This window comes from Mauremys reevesii, linkage group 10, assembly GCF_016161935.1.
Source record: "Mauremys reevesii isolate NIE-2019 linkage group 10, ASM1616193v1, whole genome shotgun sequence".
Lineage (NCBI taxonomy): Eukaryota > Metazoa > Chordata > Testudines > Geoemydidae > Mauremys > Mauremys reevesii.
In genome coordinates this window covers 6031021-6053769 of record NC_052632.1, presented here as the reverse complement: position 1 = coordinate 6053769, position 22749 = coordinate 6031021, and the positions used below count along the sequence as shown (strand labels likewise).

General features: G+C 44.7%; 1 protein-coding gene across 6 annotated transcripts in view; it reads right to left on the bottom strand.

The window, feature by feature from the left end:
- Positions 1-595: 595 nt before the first annotated feature.
- The window catches only part of MEGF11 (multiple EGF like domains 11), a 293791-nt gene continuing 271637 nt past the window's right edge, over positions 596-22749 (bottom strand). For 4 of the 6 annotated variants that reach the window (XM_039492980.1, XM_039492981.1, XM_039492982.1 and 1 more), the window contains 4 exons: positions 16032-16088; positions 2611-2793; positions 1431-1637; positions 596-980 (listed from right to left, as the gene is read on the bottom strand). In XM_039492980.1, coding sequence (XP_039348914.1) covers positions 820-980; positions 1431-1637; positions 2611-2793; positions 16032-16088 — 608 coding nt within the window. In that variant the 3' untranslated portion in view covers positions 596-819. The remainder of the gene's footprint in view (positions 981-1430; positions 1638-2610; positions 2794-16031; positions 16089-22749) is intronic. The other 2 variants (XM_039492983.1, XM_039492984.1) reach the window with 1 other exon arrangement.

Sequence of the window (22749 nt, the reverse complement as noted above, 5' to 3'; positions counted from 1 at the left end):
TCTGGCAGGATACGGGGCTAGATGGACCATTGGTCTGGCCCAGTATGGCCATTATTATATATGTTGGGTATGAGACACACAGTTTAGATGAGCTCTATGGTAAAAGATCACTGGAGACTTGTGAAGATTTACATCGTTTAAAATGAGCAGGAGGCATTGAGAATAACCACGGAAGGTGTATATGTAATAGTCCTCTACTAAAATATCTTGGCAGCCAGTAGAAACAGGAACTGATTACAAAACTAATTTACCAAGAATAAAATCGACATGTACACAGAATGGATATGACGACAGCATGAACCAAGGTTTACAAATTATATCAGCTGAATTAAACAGCAGTTTTTCCTCTTTTTTTTTTTGAGTGTATCCTTTTCCACGATGTGTATGTAAAATATATTCCAGCGTCTTTTTAGACGTCTTGTTTCTAACAGTAAAGGTCTCTTTATGTGGGTGGTAGAAATGTACAGCTGTAGCTGTAAGTACTTACAGGTGGGGGTGGGTGGGTTGTTTTTAGTTTACAGTTAGGAGAACACAGTCTGTAGAGTCTTTGACTGGACTATGCAAACTGCCTCCTTGAGTAATTATTCCAGTCAGATGGAGATGATGGTTCTTTATTTTTCTGTGATCTGTATAAAAACATCTTTTTCCATATCATGCAGCAGCAAGTTGGCCCAAACAAATGTTCTGTTAGGTTAGGTTCCTTGTGTAATACTATTTCAAGTCATGTCAGCGTATTGCAAAACCAGAAAGGATTGTCTTCGTTTCTTTCCTTGAGTCAGAGAGAATGTTCGCAGCATTGCGACAGCGAAGTGTATCCCTTTAAGACTGCTTGTCCCAAGGTGCCCCATGGGTAGGGCTGTGTCTTACAGGGAGAAGGTCATAATGACTAGGAATGTGGCTGTTCCTAGGCAGGTCATATGGATTCTGGTTGTAATTAGCACTACGACCACGGGCTTCTTGGACCACACTGACAGTGGGCTCTGAAGATACAATGAAAAATGGGTTACAATGGCTAGCAGGCTGCTAGTTCTGATCGTCAGAGCTTTACATGCTCATGTTAACACATGCATAAAGGCAAATCCTTTCCAAACACTTTCTGCTACTCCGGACTTAGTTCCAAGGGCACTGCAAAGAACGCTTTCAAACGATCTGCCATTTCTTTTTTAATCTTGCAATTGGGCTTTGAAACTCAAAACAGTTTAAAAACAAGCAAGCTCACAGAAGGGTTGTATTCCTCTTTGATCCCAAACTTGGGACCCTAGATAGGAAAAATCAACACAGTCCCTATCCTATAAAGCACAGTTGTCTCTTGATTCTGCCAAATCCTAATGACGACTGCCCCTAATGTAAAACTCAAGAGAGAATACTGCTAAAACTAATGTTTGCTTCTGTTGAACTACTGAGCTTCCTTGGTTATCTAGGACACTTACCAACTTCATATATATTTTTATTAGTCGTTGATGAGGTTGGCATTTCTGAATAGGGCGAATCTCTGTGAATGGGTGATTTCATTTCCACATAACTGCTCTCCGAGTGTTTACATGTCAAGATGGGTGGATCCTTAATGGTGGCATATGGGTTTTCGCTGCTGTTCAGAGAGCAGGTGCTTGAACTACACACAGATTCTTTCATATACTCTGCAAGACAAGAACAGAGTAGATTTCTTAGAAATGCCAGATAGATGTGAATGGCTACAACTGAACCTCTGCAGAGAGGGGGAAGAACTTTAATCATTGAGGCATCTAGTACAAAAATCCAACACTTATGCTTTGGGCACATCCAGAGCATGACATTTAGAAATCATCCCTTTATCCAAACTCATCCACAATCCATCTCCTCAACATTTAGTAGGAAAACCCCACTTGGTACCAAGGCCATTCCTGTAAAAGGGTCTAACCGCCCTTCATTACACTATTTGGCAACATCATTTAATTTCAGATGGCAACTTTCCCCAGCCCTCCACAACCCTCGAGGACCTAAGTGCTAATGTCATCCCTTCTTCACATGCACTGACCCAGGGAAGCATGCACAGGTTTGCTCTGAGCCAGCTTTGAAAGTAGTCCTTTCTGTTGGTACTTGGTATGCTAGAAAAGCTACAGGGTTAGCGTCCCGAGCTGCAGTCAATATCAAATGCCGTATATTTGAAAATTATTTTTTCCAGCAGCCCTAGAACTGCTTCAATCAAAGTGCTTAGTGGGTCTCTGTGAGATGTAATTTCAGGGGCTATCCGACACTGGAAGGATTAGATTTCTTCTTCATGTTCCTTTCTGATGATAACAATTCTGTAAGGGAGACCCCTGCTCTCAGAGAAATTCTTCAGGCTCTGCAGTGGGATGAAGCTCATCTTATGTCTCTTGGGGTTTTTTGATGCTGTAAACACTGATCGTTCCCTTCCCCCAATACGAAATAAATACGTCAGACTGTAACACAGGCAAAATTATAAGAGGAGAGAAAGGTTGGCACGAGACAAGGAAGCCGCCAAGAACTACCCAGTCCTGAAACTGGCCTGAGAATTTCAGCCTTCTACAAACAGTAGTGCCAGTCGTGCTATTTAAAAAGAATAAAAAAGAAAGAATAAATAAGTCTTAACATTGACTTTCAATGACGTGCCATTGCTGCTGTGTGCAGTCCTGCTGCTGTGCATTGCCATTAATTTAGAACTAGAGCGATGCAATGAAAGATGAGGCATTTTCTTGTGCTGGTTTACAGTACAAAGGCAGATCCTGGTATCTATGAAACACGCCCGGTGCAATGGTGGGACTTGCAAAATATCTGAATTCCCAGTTGCCCCCGCTGTCTAGTATGGGAGACAAAAAGAGAAATTCAGGTTAAGAAATAAACAGACAACAAAGACATCTCTTCCCCTTTAAAAATATTTCTCTGCTGCTATTTGTTTCCACTACTACGAGATACTTTGTCACTTGATGATTCCCTGTTCTGTTCATTCCCTCTGAAGCACCTGGCACTGGCCACTGTCAGAAGACAGGGTACTGGGCTAGATGGACCTTTGGGGTCTGACCCAGTATCATATGTTCCCGTTAATCTGTTGTGTAACCATCTCCACATAAGCTTTGGGGATGCTGTACCAGGAGTTGGTGTGTATGTAAAGTCTAGTACAGCCCCTGGCTGTGGAATAATGATGGCTTGGGATAATACACGAACCAAAAAGTGTTGGCTGATCCTGGGAGGTGCTGAAAGCTCTTGACTCCTACCGAAGGGGATGAGGACACCCGGTATCTTGCAGGATCAGCTCCTCAGCTGAGGTCAGCAAGGAGCAAACTCAATCTCCTCTCTTCACAGACACAGTCTTGGTACAAATCCTTGTGGGAAAGTTTGCTCGCTGATTCAGTGCGTGATCCTCCCTGCTGGTGGGGACACCTGTGTGTGTGTGTGTGTGCGCGTGTGTGCGTGCAATGTCCCAGGGCCCTGCTACATCTCCCCACCCCTTCCTGACAGCATGGTTCCATGGACAGGGGCCAAGATCTTCAAAGGTGTTTAGGCACCTAACTTCCACTGAAATCAGTTCGAGTTCAGTTCCTGAATACCTTTAAGGATCTGAGCCAGTGTGCCTTCCCCTCCACCCTGGCTGCCTGCTCCTCCCACACAGCTCTTTGGACCAGAGTTATGCCCTCCCTTTGGAAAAGGCAACTCAACATATAGAATCCTCTCCACATGGGAGTCTGGGGCAAGGGCGGGGCATTCAGGCTGTCTGTACTTTCCCATTTCTATTCTGATGCTTGGCTTCAGCTCCAGAAGGAGATCTCAGATTGACAACAAAATTCTGGAACCCTCTCTAAGCAGCATCTGCTTGGGAAATATTTTGTCTTTTCCATTTCAATGAAGGTCTGAGACAGAACAAAAACCACCCATCAAAAATTAACGGCATCTCTATGCCAGCTACACTGTGAATCTCACAGGAGGAGTTGAGCAGAAGCGTATTAACTCATGCTAATGACCCAGGAGGCCCACAGTGCATTTCCAAACTTTGCAAGCCCCCACAGCCTGATCCTGCAAACCTTTGCTCTTACAACCATCCCACTGGCACTTATTAATTACTCGCGTGAGTAAGGATTTACAGCATCCATCTGTGTAGCAAGAAAGCTAACAGCAGGGCAAAAACAATTCCAGAATCCTGCATCACAAAACGCATGTTACTTCTTTTGACAACCGCAGCTAATTTTTTAGTTATTTGCAACCCTTCACAGTGTCCAAGTAAACCTGCTAGAGTGCATTTTGCATAAGCGCTGGAATCTTGGCAACAAGCGACCTTCATCGTAACACTCGGCTCTTAAACCTTTGGTGAGAAGTCAAGTGGGGCGAGACCAGCGGGGGAGTTTGGGGAGAAGGAGCAGGCTAGCAGATCAGCGAGGAGAGACGTGGAGAGCTTAGCTCCACAGACCAGACCCACAAGGCGCGTACAGAAGGGATGAGAGCACTGCAGGAACCAGGGTACCAGTGCAGTGCTTACAACAATCAAATTAGGGCTCTCCTACTGTTACAAAACTACAGGTTTGGAAGGATATAAAACAAATCAACTCTGCTCTGTTACATCAATGTAAGTGTGGTGTTACCCCACTGATTACAAAAGTTACTCCAGATTTACAGTGGTGTGAATGGGAAAGGAATTTGGCCCTCTGACTTTAAGAGCCTGGTTCAGCATCTATTGAAACCAGCAGGAGCTTTCCACTCCCTTCAATGGGCAATGGATCAGGCCCCAAAAGATCAAAGACTTCCATGCTCCAGCTACTTTGGTTTTGTCCCTTTCACACTGTATTTGAGTTAATAAAGGTCTGTGCTGTATCCCTGCTTAAAAAGCTGAGGGACGATCCACAAAGAACACAGGAATCATGCAAAGAAATGGAAAGCCCTAGAATGAAAGGACCTGTGCTATATGCATTGGGCCCAACTCTGCAGCCCTTACCAGGGCAAAACTCTCATTGACTTCAGTGGGAATTCTGTCTGAGTGAGGATTGAGGGGCCTGATCTGGTAAGATGCTAAGTGCTCTTGGCTCCCACTGGGTTCACCTTGGCGAGGGAGCGCTCAGCACTTTAGAGAGACAGGCCCTGACTAGGACTGCAGTATCAGGAACATTACTTTTATTCCAGTCTAGCAAAAGGAAGCCCCAGCTAGCGGTCAGCAAAAGGCATCCTCTGGTGGCTAGTAAATATTCACAGCAAAGCCTGTTCATTTGACAAATTACCCTTCACGAGGAATTGATGGACAGACCTTAATAAAAATGGGCCATAAATTCTATGGAAACAGAAACTGTTTAATCAAGTAAAGTGAGAATGTAGCAAACCTACTTCCCTCGCCCTATTCATGGTGATGAATGGGTGTACCCAGGGGACGAAAAGCAGGAATCAATAGGGCCCTGTAGCCTTAAGGACCACCAAGAACATCATAAAGGTCAAAGCAAGCTGAAAAGCTAACCAGCAGATTTCAAACAGCCCAAGAGTCCACCAGCTAGAGCTGCCTGGAGGCCCAGAACAGACCCGATCTGCACAGGTTTGGGGATTAAACTCTTGAAAAGTAGATACTGGCAGAACAATTTCATCTACAACTTTTAAAAAACATTTATTTCTGTTCTGCCTGGAGCAAGCTGAACTATCTGTGCTGTTTCTTATTTGCAAACGTGCACATCGGATCTGACTCAGGCCAAATTCCCACCCTACAGTGAACGTGATTCAATCTGGCTCAGATATTTTTATCTCCCAAATGAGGGTTTACAAAGAACTGCTACGAGAACCATAACTAAAGTGCAAGCAGGGCCTCAGAGCCGTATAAATCAGAAGTAACTAGTGAAATCAATGGATTTATGCCATAAAGTATCGGAGAAGTGTCACTCAGACCACATAGATTCATTTGGACCATTCTCTGGCCAAATGCCTTTAGCAGTGGGCATGGAGAAGCAGTATCCCAAAGGGATGATTCCTGCTGACATTAATGGGAATTATGTGCCTAAACAAAGAGACTCAACCCCTCGCTCTGAACAGGATGTAATTTATAGCGCACGGCAGGTACCTGGAAACATGTTGCACTTGGGAGCCATTATTGGCTACGATATGCACTGGAGCTCAATGAGTTTTAACTCTAAAAGGGCTGGAGGAGTCTGTGTTAGTTTGTTATTAAGATGATTTGGAAGAAAAAAAATGTCTGACACGAGGTGCTACATTTGTTACAAGACCCATTTTAAAATTAAGTTTAACTCAAATCAATTTACCGATTTACTTATAATTTGTGGAAAATTCATTCTGTGCTCAAAGAATCAGTATGGGGGGCTTTTTGGGAGAGGGTGTTGCTAAGAGCTGGTAAAAATAATTTCCTATCACACACAAAAAAAATGAAGATTTAAAAAATAAAATCACCCAGATGCAGAACAAAATGCCAAAATTTCAACATTTTTGGGAAATGAAATTCTGAAAAAAATGTTCATTTCAAATTAATCCAAATGTTTCTTTTTGATACATTTGTAATGTTTAATGTTTCATGATACATCGGAATGTTTCAACCCTTTTATTTAATTTTTATATTTATACAATAAAGTAAATGTCAAAACTAAAATAATTTAGAAATGAAAAATCAAAACTTTTCATTCCTAAAATGTTCATTTTTTTTCCTAAATGAAATGTTGTCAAAACTGATACGATTGCATGAAAGATTTCAGTTTTGTTGAACCAATGGAAAACTGTTTTGACAAAGAAATTCTGACCAACTCTAGGTATGCTGTATTTTTTATACAAAGTGGCTGAATCCTTGAGTTAAGTGCAAAACTCAACCTTAACTATGGGATCACAACCAGCACGTCTATATTTTGCATTTATGTTCAATAAATATATTAAATGGGACGCAAATAGAAATCAAAGGAATGTCTGCTCTTCATATTTTAACCCCCTGAGCCCAAGTTCCCCGGACACTGTGAGGACCATGCCACAGAATGAGATTTCATTTTTTCTACTAACATCAGAATACTCTAGTCCCTTCCACAGATCAGCCTTCATGCCATTTTGCTATACACTTCTTGAGTATCCTAGGGCATAATAATGACAAGACTTAGAATGTATAATCATGAATATCATAAACATGATTTATAAAATGCTTTATAAAATCATAAACATGAATGTATAATGTTTCAAGCAGGGCAAAAATACAATCTCCCTTGTGTAATCAAAACTAGGGAAGATGCAAATAGTATATATCTAATAAGGTGCTTTCCCCCTGACCTGGCACATCTCCATTGGTTTCCATAAATGCAATGTAACGGCAGCTGATTTGTGCGTGTCAGCACGATAGTGTGATGCTTGTGGTGATGCGTTCTGGCGTAAAGAAAATAAAGAAGCTCCTGCGATGGGTAATACAGACCTTTTGCACTGTTGCCAGCTCTCAGGAGTTTATTATGAGTCTTGCAGTATTTGGTGTTCTTAAAGTCTCAACTCCTGGAGTCATGTCATTACATGAGAAGAGGAGGTTACTCACTTTGTGCAGGAACTGCGGTTTTTCGAGATGTGTTCCCCCCCCGTCCAAGGCCCCTCCACGTCAGGAGCACAGGTGCCTCTCAAGACCTTGATCAGAGATTTTTCCACTAGCAGTGCCCCATGCACCCAATGCCTCCTTCTATGCCTGGGTACTGCAGCTCCCATAGCGACACACATCTCAAAGAACTGCAATCACTGCACAGAGGGTGTAACCTCCTTTTCTTCTTTGAATAGTGTCCCTGTGGGTGCTCCACTTCAGGGGACTTCCGAACAGTTTCCCTGGAGGGAGGAGGGAGCTTTGGAACAGAGTCCAGAACTGAAGATAATACTGCAGTACCCAGAGCTGCAGGCAACGATTAAACTGCAGTGCTTTGAAAACGTATGTAACTAAAGCCCAAGTAGCAGTATTACATATCTCAGACACGGGTACGTTCTTAAGCAATGCTGTGGATGTTAACTGTGACCTGGCAGAAGGTGCTGTTACCCTTTGAGGAGGATGAATGTCTGTGGTCTCATAACCAATGACAATACATTCAGATGTTGTATGCAGTGCTGTTGCAGCCGTGTTAGTCCCAGGATATTAGAGAGACAACCTAGGTGAGGTAGTATCTTCAGATCCTGAGAAAGAGCTCTGTGTAAGCTGGAAAGCTTGTCTCTCCCCCCAACAGAAGTTGTTCCAAGAAAAGATATTACCTCACCCACCTTGTCTCTCTCAGCATCCAGATATTTATCTTGATAGTCTCTGACCAGAAATTGTGGATCCCTGGGATCTATCCATTAAGGAGATTAACAACCTGGGTGACCTTTGAAATTGCTTGGTCCTATCCAAGCAGAAGGCCAGCACACTTCAAACATCCAGGGTGTGAAAAGAGAACTCCTGCAGATAATTACATGACTGTGGGAAAAATAGTAGTAGATGAATATACTGGTTAAGGTGGAACTCCGAGAGAGCCTTAGGTAAGAATTTAGGATGTGGGCATGTAGAAACCTGATCCTTGAAGAATACTTTAAAGGGGGGAAATCTGCCATCAAGGCACCAATCTCCCCAACTCTATGGGCTGATGTGATGGCTACTAAAAAGGCCGTCTTCATAGATAAATGGAGCAGAGAACAGGTTGCTGTACCTCAATGATCCAGTCTCTTTTGGTTCTTGTCATGTGGAGCAGACCTGGAGAAGTGTTGCCTGCACTGAACACTTACCGCATCCATGATTAGGGAGTTAGGTGGAGGCTGGGTGAACAAGAAATCAGTGTCCTCAAGTGGGAATGTAATACTTTTTTATCTGCTCTTTTATACGTTTGCACATAATTTTAGCTGGATCCAGGAGTGCCTCGTTGATGGGTAACGCCATCCGGGTGCGTGTTGCTGACTGTATGATATCCAACAGCTTGTGTTGTGAATTCCTGATGTCTTCAAGTGGAAGTGAAGAGTGTCAGCTACTCTCTTTCTGAGGTCCTGATACTGCCGAAAATCATTGGCCATGGAAGGTGGTGGAGGCATAACCACTTCATCTGCAGGATGAAATAGGTGCTTGAGGTGTGGCTTCTTTATCTGCCCTGGCCTCTTGTTCCTTAAACATATCCTGGAGAGGAGAGGACTGAACAATCATAATCTCCCTTTGAGATGGTATCAGTGGTCTGGAGAATTTTTGACGGTAAGCAGCCCAAGTATGGGAGGGCCTATATGGGACTCATGGTGGCATGCAGGGTTGGTTCCACAACTCTTAATGATGGTCACAATCTTCCCTGTGACTGTCAAAGAATGGGTTCCTGACAGGATATGTTGGGGGACCCTGGACTGAAATAGAAGAGACTGATGAAGTCCCCTTCATTCTCATCAACATGGTCCAATAGAGAAGCCCCCATTGAAAAGGGTGGAGAGTCCTACGGTACCAGGGAAATGGTAGCAGTGTGGAGACTGAGATCTCAGTACCAAAAGGCACTAGGTACCCATGAGGAGCAGAGATTCCAGCTCATCCATTATGGCAGGTCCCTTGCATATCTAAACTCCTGTGGTGCCGAGCAGGAAATCGGTACCAACAGGGTAGCTGAAGATGTGATAGCTGAAGCTGACAGTACGGTCAATGGCGGGCATACCGATGCAGATGCCAGTGAAGTCTTGGTACCTACGGTGCCAAATGGGTAGGTGCCAATGGTGGGACTGAGCCTGGTGCTACGGGACTGGGGCATTTATGTTTGTCTTCTTTGTCCCTGGTAGAGGGTATTGAAGCCACATCAGAGCTGTCTCTCCCTTGAGCTCTGGGGATTTCTGGGTCCACAGAGGATGAGTCCTCCAGCTCAGCGGTACTGGGCCGAGAGTTCAAGGCTTTGGAGGCTGTCAATTTCACAGGGGGTCTGGGCTTTTTGGGAGCAGGCTCCTTCAGATGAGAGTCCGTGCTCCTGTTTTTGGGAGTCTTCTCAGAAGCCTCCACTGACCTGCCCTTCCTAGGGGAAGCCTGTGCCAAGGTGGAAGGGGAGCTGGATCTGTCCAATGACAGATGTACCGGGGGAGTGGGGTGTCTCCTGACCTGACTCAGACACTGGTCAAAGTAAGTGCTCCATCATGAACAGTCTGAGCTGAGTCTCCCTGTTCTTTCTTGCCCTAGACTTGTGGTCTAGGCATAGGGTGACCAGATAACAATTGTGAAAAAACGGGACAGGGGGTGGGGGGTAATAGGTGCCTATATAAGAAAAAGTCCCAAAAAATGGGACTGTCCCTATAAACATGGGACATCTGGTCACCCTATCTAGACAGAAATTCCACTTGTGGGAGACATGGGATTCCCCCAAACAACAGACACCCTTAGAACGGCCATCGCTCATGGATACATCCTCTCGGCAGAAGAGGCAGCATTTTAAGCCAGGAAGACAAGACTCCCCAAGGAGAGAGAGGGGAGAAAAAAAAATCTATCCTCTCACAACTGACACTTACTAACTAGAATGACTACTAACCACTGGCTATACTAACTAATTTTAAACAACTATAAGAAAAATACAAAATAGCTGAGGTATGGTCAAGACGGGCATGCTAGGCGTGCATCTCAGGCCGAGGTGGTTGAGGCGGAACGGAGGGCAGTTCACCTGTGCATCTCTATGGCCCGGTCTACACCGTGTGTGTGTGTGGGGGGGAAATCGATCTAAGATACGCAACTTCAGCTACGAGAATAGCGTAGCTGAAGTCGACATATCTTAGATTGACTTAGATTGACTTACTTCACGTCCTCGTGGCGTGGGATTGATGGCCGCCACTCCCTCGTCAACTCCGCTTCTGCCTCTCGCCCTGGTGGAGTTCCAGAGTCGACGGGGAGCGCGTTCAGGGATCGATGTATCGCGTCTAGACGAGACGCAATACATCAATCCCTGATAGATGGATCACTACCCGCCGATCTGGCGGGTAGTGCAGACATACCCTATTTCACCTTGGTGTCTGGCACGAGGAGGTGTAGAGCACATGTGCGAGCTGAACAGGCACTGCTAGTGGAAAACTCTCCCATCAAGGGCTTGAAAGGTGCATGCGCACCTGATGTGGAGCACCCACAGGGATGAAAGTCTCTGCTTTCATCTAAAACATATAGTAAGTCTCTAGCCCCTGCGGTTGCAAAGGAAAGTTTGTAATGGTGACCCCTAAAGGCGCAAACACCAGCAGGCGAATCGAAAGACCACACACTGATTATTTCTTTAAATCTCTCAGATTTCTAAGCCAATATCATTTTGGGGCCCAACTCATGATTTTTGAGCACTTGGAGTTGGCAATACAGCTTTTGAGGCCTTCACTGCCCCGATGCATCTTCCATCCCTGCTTCCCCACTACAGGAAGGTGGCATCAGACCAGATACTGGGGACAGGATGACTCCAGTTTGTATAGCTCAGGACAGCTGGACTCTTTGAGCCTGTATTAAAGACAGATTTACTGCATTCCTAATGTAAGAGCATTGGAAAGGGCTCTCTCTCTCTCTCACCTCAGGAAGCTGCATAGGCAGCACTGAGACTCAAGTCCTACACTGAAGATTACATCATGTCTGTTCTAAGTAGCCAGCACAGAGGCAGCGGCCAGGGCTTTGAGGCTGAGAACCTTTTGTGTTGGTGGAATCTGCAACTAGTAAATGAAGCAGATTGAATGTTTTGCTGCAGAGGAGCCTCTGCTACGTTGCAGTGTGGAACCAGAGCCTAGGTCTGTCCATTGACAATCCCATCCATGCTTTTAACTGGCAAGGGTGGGCATATTAATCTGTGTGTTTGAGCAAATCAGCTAAGTGTTTTGCCGGACTGAAATGTTCAAAGCCCAGAGTGGTTGATGGTGGCTTTCTAAAGTGTGAATCACTCTTGTAAATGCTGAACATTGAAAGAAATTGGCGAGCAACAAGAAATGACTAAGAATAAAACCAGTCTGGCTACTGCTGAAAAATCAGAATGATCTTCGCTGGACCAGATGGAGCAACAATAAGAGCAGAGGTGTGGAAAGAACACCAATGGCTGGGCGAAAGGCAGAATTTATCCAATAATAAACAGGAGACTCCCTGGGCACTTGAACCTGAAGAAAGTGTCTGATGAGACAAGCCATGACAATTTCCATCCACCCACACCCAAAATACACACCCATGCAAAACACAGTTTGAGATGATTGCAGACTTTACTGAGTTACGTATCATTGGAAGCTGTTTTAAAGCAGACTCAGAGCAAAACAAGAAGAAAAGGGATGAGATGGGAGAACGGGAATGCGGCAGTGTTCACCATACACCTCATTGTGCTAGCTTCCTCCTTTTTATGGTTGCTACTGTCACCTGCTCTCTGCTGCTGAGCTGTATGTGACTCTCTGAACTCATCTGCCGAGAATGAAAAGTCATTTTAAAATGCAAAGCAGGTTTTCTCCAGAAACAATTGACATGGGCAAAGGCAGAGCCAAGCTAGGAGACAAGCCTGGTCTCGTGGAGCGGGACTGCCTTGAGAGTCCAGACACTTCTATTCCCAGCACCACCACCGAGCTGTGTGTGATCTTGGGTAAGCCACTTCCTCTCTCTGCCCCTCTGTGTAAACCGTAAGCTCTTCAGGGCAAGGAGATCTCTTCCTGTGTGTCTGTACTGCTGCCAGCACCATGGGGCCCTGACTGAGTCTGGGGCCTCTAGGTGCTGCTGTCATGCAAACAATAACAAAAAGAATGTGACGTTCCTTATTGGGAAATAGAAGGGTTAATGGCCTGATTCTCCAAGCCCTACTCAGGTTTGTCATCCCACTGCTGGCAGACTTGGGTGAGTAGGGTCTGCAGGATCAGGTGTCAGCATTTTGTATCAATGTTTCTTTACGTTTCCTCTCTGTGTATGTGCAGCAGTAGGGGAGCCTGGCACAATTTGTCCCCATTGAGTGATCTGGATTTCCACCACCACCAGAGCTCAGGTGAACCCTCGCCGAAGCAACCTGACTTATATGCATGGTTAGGGGGATAAACGCCAAAGCTTTTCTCTGTGCGACTCCAACTGTCCTGGAGCTGGGACTGTCTTTTCTGAGTGACTCGGCCTGCAGACATGCTGCCGCTCTCAGGGGCAGAAGATGGGTTCGGAGAGTTACGTACAGATCAGTAGCCTGGGTGCTGTGAGTAGAACATGCCCCCGCACAGAGCTGAACTCACCGGATGTTTCGTATTCTGCCTTCTATTAAAACATAACACTTGCTGGATTCAGAGCAATAGCAGTGTTCTGTCTACAGTCCAAGAGTTCTCTTTACCCCTCTCTCTTTTTCACCCCCACCGCACCCCCAGGGGCCCAGCACCCCAGACCGCATTCTCAGTAGGATGCATACATTTCTGTCATTTAAATGCCTGTTCGCTGCAGAAAACCAGTTACTCTGAATACCTGATGCACGAATCAGATGAACCGTATACAAATTACTGAAAGTGTTCTGGGGAAAACATCATGACTGGGTAGATGTCTGTGACACAGCTCCCTATGTGCTGTACGGCACTGAGGCTAACCTACAAAGAGTGACTGCACTCAAACAATAAAATCGGACACGCTTACGCTGGGGTCAATGGGCAGAACTCCACTCACACCTACTGAGCTCTGCCCACTGAGTGCAGCTCAGGCCCATGTTCTTTTGAAATCCCGTCACAGCCCCTTTTGAAAATCCCATGAGGCGCCTCTCTGCATCTGCAGGCACCTAAATTCCTTTGAAAATCCAGCCCTGTCTCGTTGCTTATTGCAGTCAGTGACACACCCCTTTAACTATCAGCTGTGTGTGTTTATAGTGATCAAACAACTAATGAAGATCTTTACTTCCAAGAGAAGTAACCGAATTCTCAGTGGACTGGACCACTTGCAGGTGTGAATATTGAACAGCAACAAGCAAAGTGAACTGATCATGTGAAGAAAAAGGCTAAAATCCTAACTAAGTAATGAAATATGTAACAGTGGGGAAAACCTTCCATAGCCCACTGGGGCTGTGCTTCTTTATCTTCACATATGTAGTCATATATTTGTATATCTCTCTCTATATATTATGGCTAGGCTTGGAAGGATTTGATTTTTTATCGGTAAATGTCGATTTCACCATACACACACAAACTGATGGAAAAATATTTTCATCAATGATCATCAAAATTGGAAGGTAGGCAAATAAGATGAATGCTGCTTGAGAACTTAGAGTTTGATTTAAAGATATTTACTTTGTATATTCTGACCTATGATATTGACAATTTGTGCCTTAAGGGTTCTAAAGCTTTAACTTTTTGAATATCAGTGTCTACAGTCACTGTACTGCCTAATCCCCCATAATTGTGAAAAATTAAATCAATACCAGAAAAAAGCTTAAAAATAAACATCAATATTATCCGTTGAAATGATAAAACAAAATTTGAATTCTGCCAAGCCTAATTATAGAGACAAGCTGGGTGAGGTAATAACTTTTATTGGACCAACTTTTGCTGGGAAAGGGACAAGCTTTTGACCTTACACACAACTCTTCTTCAGGTCTTCTTCAGTCTGGTGTGAATTCAGACTGTGTGTTTATATCACTATTTTCACTTTGTAAAAATAAATAGTGATTTACTTTAATCTACTTTTGTACTGATAGTTTCTTTGACGAAACTGTGAGTAATTTATTGTACAGTAGATTTTCTTCCATTGGAAGATAAAGGGCTGTTATTGAAAAGGGGTATCAGTCAAGTCACCGGAAGCACTACCAGTCAATGGAATAAGGAAAAGCATATGGAAAACTAATATTTTTTTCTCTCAATAGTTTCACAGATCATGTATAGAGAGTTTTTGAAGTTGTACTAACTATTCTCACTTTAGGCAATGGGATAAATCAATCTTTTCTTACATATTATATTAGTTATTTTTATGAACAAAAAATATTTTCATTCTCTAGGCCTGGCTGAGGGCTAGTAATACACCTCTCAGGGCTGGTCATTGCCATATATATGTTTCATACTCATGGGCCATCTTCCATCAATTTAATTAAAAAGGGCCAGATCCTGCAACCCTTACTCACATAGGCAGTCCCATTCGGTTTCATGTAAGGACAGCTTGCACAAGTAAGGTGGCAAAGTATCTTACTGAAGGAGACTGTCCAATATTTAGTTCCCCAAACCAATACACAGGGCCAAATTCTCAGATGGTGCAAACTGAGGTGGCTCCACAGAAGTCAACACCAGCTGAGATTTTGGCCTCATAAACCTGCATATTCTAGAGGGATACTGAGTCCCCCTTGTTTCACCTTCTGAACCAACCCTGCAGTCCTCACTGGCCCAAAGGTTCATGGAAGTCAATGGGAGTCTTGCCTGAGGAAGGGTTCTGTGGGCTTAGGGCTCACTATGTGTGTGTGGTTCTCGCCTTCAAAACCTGAATAACCCAAGTCAATTAGCAATAAAGCAGCCCCTGGGTTTCTGACATATAAAGAAAGCTGGGCTCGGGTCTGAGCAGCGTTCAGGCAAGTCCGGTGTGCTCCACCGGTGCGAGCTGCACTCGCTCAGTGTTTGGTCAATTATGTAATGCTGCAGTAATTGATTAAAATGCCTGTTGTGTACATTCTCTTTGGGTAGTGCACAGACAGAAGGCAATTTGTTTTTATAATAGTTTTGTGCACACTGAAAGGTCTTCTAAAGAGCTTTACCATGCAATACGTTGAGTGACTATAGTAACTTAGCAGGCATACAAAGCAGCCATTACATATTCAGCAATTGTTCCCCAAAGCCTTGGTAGGAACGCAGGCTTAGGGTCTTCAACTGTGCGAGGGACCTTTAACTTCCACCTAGCTAGACACACCTTGGTTTACCAACTCATCCAAATGACAATGGCAGTGCAGCACCCCTGCAAGTATTACACTAGGTATTAAGCCTATGATCTCATGAAGACTTGCATCCATACTCTCAGGGTCAGACTCCTCTGGCTCAGAGTCAAGAGGGCCACCCACTGAGCCATGCAGGTATATTTTGTACCTCATCATTCTGTTGCTTTCTTTTCATAGGCAACCATTTTTCAGGTGTTCAGGATTCCTATCTCCCCTCTTCTACCACACCCCTCTTGTCAAACTCCTTGCTAGGGTTACTGCAGGCATTCAATACTATACCTTTGAAGCTTTTTTCCATTATGTATGTGTTCTGACGTCTATCCATCCCACAAGCACCTGCATAAAAATGATATATAATGGAAAACAAATGAATATTTGTGTAAATTGGAGTGCTTTGACTAATGCGTAGCATATATTCTTTCCCCTCTGTTCATTAAGGATCCTATTCGGGGCCACGCTTAGGCATGGGCTTAGCTTTAAACATGTGCTTGAGCCCCATTTTGATTTCATTGGGACTTAAGCACATGCTTAAAGTTAAGCTCCTACTTAAGAGTTTCTCTGAATAGGAGTGCTTTCCTGAATCAGCACACCACTTATCAGCAACAACAAACTACCCTTCAGGAGAAGAGAAAAAAAATCTGCTGATAAGCTCACTAGTGAAGCAATTAGTTTAGAGATGTATGCAAAAAAAAAAAAAAAAAAAAAGCTCCACCCGAACAAACCAATATAAACACTAGAAATTTCAGATTATGGACCAGTTTATATTGCAAGACAGTTAATTTTAGGGGATGTTTCATCTGTGGATTTGAAAGTTATTTTTTCACTAGCTTTGGTTCAGAGATGTTGACTTCACTTTAAAATCTACACATGATTTAATAAACTGACAAGACAATTATCCTGAAGTGGTTGCATAGCTGGTTCAAAGTGTAGCAATTTACAGCAGGCTGCCAATTTCAAAGAAATTGACATGAAATTCCATAGGAACATGCCACTCAAGTTACTTGCGGGGGAGGGGATCCTATTTGAGTTTACTAGCTGGTGTTGCTTAAAATCACCCCAGGTAACAACCAGGTTTAAGAGAACGCCAACTCTAGCTCCTACATTCTTCTTAACTCCATCGTCTGGCATTTCTTACAGTCTAGCAGAGCCAATGCAAACTCAGTTACAGAAATAGCACCATATAACTTCTAAAATTCACGACCAAGTAACCAAGCTATGTTGTTAGAGAAGCCCTGTGAATAAGATGTTAATGGATTCTCCTAACCATTCATCTTGAAGTGTCCTTGGTCTCTGCAGAGAACAAGAATGATCTCTCACCCCACCCCCGACAGCAGCAACCTACAGTATCCACACGGCTCCTTCTTCATGCCAGAGGTGGTGGCTGCAGCCTTGTTTTTCACTGAATAAGTCACCATTGCCCTCAGACTACTGACAGTCCAAAGTTAAAAACCTTTGGCCCTGATTCACAACTGCTCCATCCCTGAGCAGAGCACAGGAAAGAGGGCTGGAGGGGCAGGGCAGAGGTGGCTCTGCACCACCTTTGTGCTTCCTGTATTCTGGGGCTGGTAGAGCCCCTGGCAACAGTAAAGCAACCTTACACTTTGCTATGAACCACCATCCTGTCCCAGCCTGCCTCCTCCTCACCCTCCGTCCTCTCCCAGCATATCCTCCAGGACAGGGCTACGTTGGCAGTTCTAAGCCAGTGGGGGAGCCCTCTTACATAGGGGGATTCCTGGGGGTTATTTCTTCCCTCTTGAAGACCCTTTTATTTTGCAAGAGTTGCAGAAAGGGGCTCTAAGTGCAATGGAGAACTGGTTCCAGTGCAGCGGAAGTGGAAAGTAGCTGTGTAAAAATGGCACCTTCTCACTCAGTGCAGCGTCTCCTGGTGTGTACCAGAGTCTCATCTGCTTACATGCATGGAGCTACAAGTGGGCACATGTCCCCTGGGGTTGGTGGTGCTCCAGGAGGCTTCACCTTTTAGGTGGAGTGTGCAACTCCACAGCATCCCCAAATGTGGGGCACTACCTTAAGGGGGGGGACATTGAGCCCTTAATACTGTCCAGAATAACTGTAGAAAGAGTTAACGTTCAGAGCATCAGCACGAGGAGCACAGCTACTTGGCCAGCGTAGTTGCAGAAGTGGGGATGGAGAATGAATGGCGGGCAGTGTATTGTGCAGGGCCGCCCAGAGGGGGGGGCAAGAGGGGCAATTTGCCCCAGGCCCCGCGTCCCGCAGGGGCCCCCACGAGTGTTTTCCGGGGCCCCTGGAGTGTTTCCCGTCTTCCCGCGGCTCCGGTTGACCGGAGCCCGGGACGAGTGGACCTGCCGCAGGCATGACTGCGGAGGGGGCGCTCGTCCCGCGGCTCGGCTGGACCTCCCGCAGGCATGACTGCGGCAGGTCAACCGGAACCGCGGGACCACGGCACCCGCCGCAGTCATGCCTGCGGCAGGTCCGCTCGTCCCGGGCTCCGGAGCCGCAGGAAGACGCCCCCCAGGGAAAGGGCCGCCCCACGCGCCTGCTTGGCGCGCTGGGGTCTAGAGCCGCCCCTGAGCGGGGACCCCCCGCCACAGAAGACCCCGGGCCCCCGGAATTCTCTGGGCGGCCCTGGTATTGTGCAGGGTTGGGCAAGGAGAAGGAGCCCGATTACGATCAAATAGCAACTGGGATGGAGATAAGAAGTTCGGCCTGTATGGAACAGAGATAGCGGCAGACACCTCACTTGAGGGTTAGTGAGGCAGAGTGGGTTATCCCAGTATAAAGAGAGCAGCAGCAGGGACGAAGGGGATTCCCAGCCTACAATGAGCAATGGGTGGGGACCATGGGAAGGGACACTGCTTATATAATGCAATAGTATCACATGAAGAGTCCCTGACCTACAAAAGTAGTAACAGAGCAGAGAGGAACAACCTTGCTTGGTGGCTCAAAATCCTCAGAACATGACCTAGTCTCAGCTTCTGGCAATTAGAGGTTTAGGGACATCCAGAGCATGAAGTTGCATCCCTGACCATTTTAGCTAACAGCCATAGATGGAATTATTCTCCATGAATTTATCTAATTCTTTTCTGAACCCTGGTATGCGTTTGGCCTTCACAACATCCCCTGGCAGTGAGTTCCACAGGCTGACTGTGTGTTGTGTGAAGTACTTATGTTTGTTTTAATCCTGCCTCCTGTTAATTTCATCAGACGACCCCTGGTTCTTGTGTTATGTGAAGGAGTAAATAACACTTCCTTATTTACTTTCTCCACACCATTCATGATTTAATAGACCTCCATCATATCCCCCCTTAGTTGTCTTTTTTCCAAGCTGAACAGTCCCAGTCTTTTTAATCTCTCCTTGTATGGAAGCTGTTCCATATACCTAATAATTTCTGTTGCCCTTCTCTGTACTTGTCCAATTCTCATATACCTTTTTTGAGATGGGGAGACCAGAACCGCACACACAGTATTCAAGGTGTGGGCATACTATGGACTTACAAAGCAGCATTATGATATTTTCTGTCTTCTTATCTCTCTCTTTCCTAATGATTCCCAACATTCTGTTTGCTTTTTTGACTGCCGCTGCACAATGAGCAGATGTTTTCAGAGAACTAACCACAATGACTCCAAGATCTTTTTTGAGTGGTAACAGCTTTTAGACCCCTCCATTTTGAATGTATAGTTGGGATTATGTTTTCCAATGTTCATTACTTTGCATTTATCAACACTGAATTTCATCTGCCCATTTTTCATCCAGTCACCCAGTTTTGTGAAATCCCTCAGTAACTCTTCATGAGGTCCAGATTCTTGATCTCAATTCCATTGGTGTAATTTCAGTGGAGCTTGTACCATTGACACTGGCAATACACGTTCTCCAGATTCACTCCAACTGAGAGCTGAATTTGGCCTTTAGTGTGTGAACTGCTTGGAGCAGGAACCTCAGCTTTCATTTGTCTGTCAACCACCATGCACACTTATGGTAGAATAGGAATAATAATGAGATCTGCCTTTTCCAATTACTTTCCAGGTAGGTCAATATTTTGCCGCATAACCTTGAAAATATCCTTTATATTTAAGATTTGTCTATTTCTCATTAAAAGGAGAGAAGAGGCTAAACCAAAGCTCATGATCCAGATGCCCCGATCGTCCCAAATGTTCCCATCCAAATCCAGCTTGGGCCTGTCTCTACCAGTCACCTCACCTGTTGGTTTTAACCACTTGTTAGACCAAGCTTTTCTGAATGCACAGGACTCAGTCTTGCAAACTCTTACCCATGGACATAGTCCTTACCCAGATGAGTGGACCATACCTGCACAAGTCCCACTGAACTCCATGGGGCTACTCATGTAAGGACTACTTGCTTGAATGAGAGTTTGCAGAATTGTGCCTGTAAAGCCCAGTTTGTAAACAGAAAGAACCTTCTGGAGATTCTCGTTGATTACCGAGATTTCTGAGTGTGTGTATTTCTGTACCGTTGGGCAGTTAAAATGGAAAGGCCAGGAATTAGCAGGCTTGGTTAGCATAATGCAGCTGAGCTAAAGGTCAGAATACAGCATGGGCATGAGGAAAGCTGATGTCTGCCTAGTGAAGCACTAACCCTAGGACTGCAAAAGTTTAAGTTAGGTCTCTTTTACCTAATGCAATGTCAATCATTTCCTTATCCTCCAGTGGAATCAAACGTGATCTTTCAAAGAACCCCGCGGTGTAATTTTCATGACTTTTCCCCTCTTTTCTATTGCCTAATAAGCTAAACACGAAACCAAAACAGGCCGGAGAAATGGAACAGAGAGCACATGGAGCCCAGAACAGAACATATCATATGTTCACTGAACATTGCGTAAAAGTGACAGAAAACTATGAAGACTAACGTTTTAAAGACATACTGGTATGTGCCCTGTGGTAAGGCAGCTGCCAAAGACAATATAATTGCTAGTTTTACTATTGAACCGAATACCAGACAGACCAAAATAATGATCAAGTCACCTTCCACTGAGCCAGAGAGCACTAGTTGACTGATCCCCAGATATATGTATACATATATGTATTCCATATATGTATGTTCCATACATATTGTATGTTTCAGAAATGTTTCTGTTGTTGTAGTGATCTGGACTCAAAATTTGAAAGAGATGAACGGAAAATTAACAGGAGTAACATCAATACAATTCAACCTAATTTCCAAAACCGTATAAGCAAGATAACACACACACACACACACACACACACAGCCTCTGCTACATCATGCTTTCATAACCCTCTTTTGGTACTGGTGTTTACGACACTCCTCAAAATTCTCCTGCAGGGCCCCAGAGCTGCTGAGAGATGTGTGCTGTATTATTTTGTTAACTGGAATGTGAAAATACATAAATATTCCAGTTCTGGAGATCTTGAATTTAGGGAAAATTTGGGTCTGAGTCTAAATCCACAGTATGCTAACTAGCCTCTTCTATTACTGACTACACCAAAATCTTGGATTGAAGGAAGCATTCTCCTGCACACCCTGACCTTTGAGAAAATTTTGAACCAAATCTGGATCCAAACATTGTGGATCTCAAACAATTGAAGCATTACTGTATTAGTAATGGCTGTTTAGTTGTTGCAAACATACCCCAAACCAGGTGCTCAGACACTGCATTTGGGGACAGTATTATAAAAAGCCCCATGGCAGACAGAATCAGCCATTCTTATTTACAGCATGTTGCTTCTAAGACTTGATTTAATTAGCAAAATAATGTGGTTTTTTTGTAAATTTATTGAGTGGTTTGAGACTTTGGACCTATTTAGCATGGGCTCCGGAGGCTAACATCTGTACACTTACTGGTATTTTTCTCTCCATGCACACACGTACTAGCTTGTTATTTTAGGGCAGTGGTTTTCAAACTGGGGCCACCGCTTGTGTAGGGAAAGCCCCTGGCGGGCCGGGCCAGTTTGTTTACCTGCCGCATCCGCAGGTTCGGCTGATCGCGGCTCCCACTGGCCGCAGTTCACTGCTCCAGGCCAACGAGGGCGGTGGGAAGCGACAGCCAGCAAATCCCTTGTTTCGTGCCACTTTCCCTACACAAGCGGCGTCCCCAGTTTGAGAACCACTGTTTTTGGGTGTCACCCACACCAGAATAACATGACCCAGAATATTCTAAAGCCAGACAAACAGGCAATACATTCAATATTCCTGTAATGGGAGGCAGGGAAGAGAAAAAACAAAGACAAGCCACTCCCTGAAGCTGACAGAACTAGGTTTCATGCAGGTAATGCAGCCAAGTAATATACCCCGAATCAAAGTCTACAGCTCAAACACTGATCTCTCTGCAGCGCATCCATGACAATAACTTGTGTACTGGGGTTTATCTGCCTGAAGCATGCCTGTCCCCATCAGGGTTCCTCCAATCCCCTTAAACAGATACAATTACCTCTGTGCACCAGCGCTGACCAACCAGTTTAAAATCTAGGAGGGAAATGTGCCAGTTATGATGATAAAGTCTAATGGAAATTTAACTGAGATCGAAGTTGCCCTTCCACATATTCCTAAACATCTGAATGTGTGAATATTGTGGACTCAATTAAAAACCTGGTCCCTGCCAAAGCCTGCCATTCCTTCTCTAGTGAGTTCACTTTCCAGCAGGAATCAAAGGGATGAAAAATGACAACTCAGTAAAACAAGTAAAGAATATACTGATGCAACTTAAAGCTCTTAATGCTCCTTGGATTTACAAGCCTAAAAGGCATTAGTGTGCACTAAGGAAGTTGCAAGGATGCTGGGCCAAATTCCATGCAGCCCCACTGACAGCACTGCATATGGATAACTCACTTGTTCCTGAGCGGCTTCCCTTCTACTGGGCCCAAAGCAGCTCCCATTAAAATCAACGGACAGACTCACACTGGGAGTTGGACTGGGCCCTTGGTTATAAATGCAGAGAGTTTGTTAATGCAGCGTGTCGGTAATAGTCCGCGCCCACGTGCTCAACCATTCTCACAGTTCCGTTCCCGTGTTCAGCCACCAATGGATAAGCTGTGGCTAGTCCTT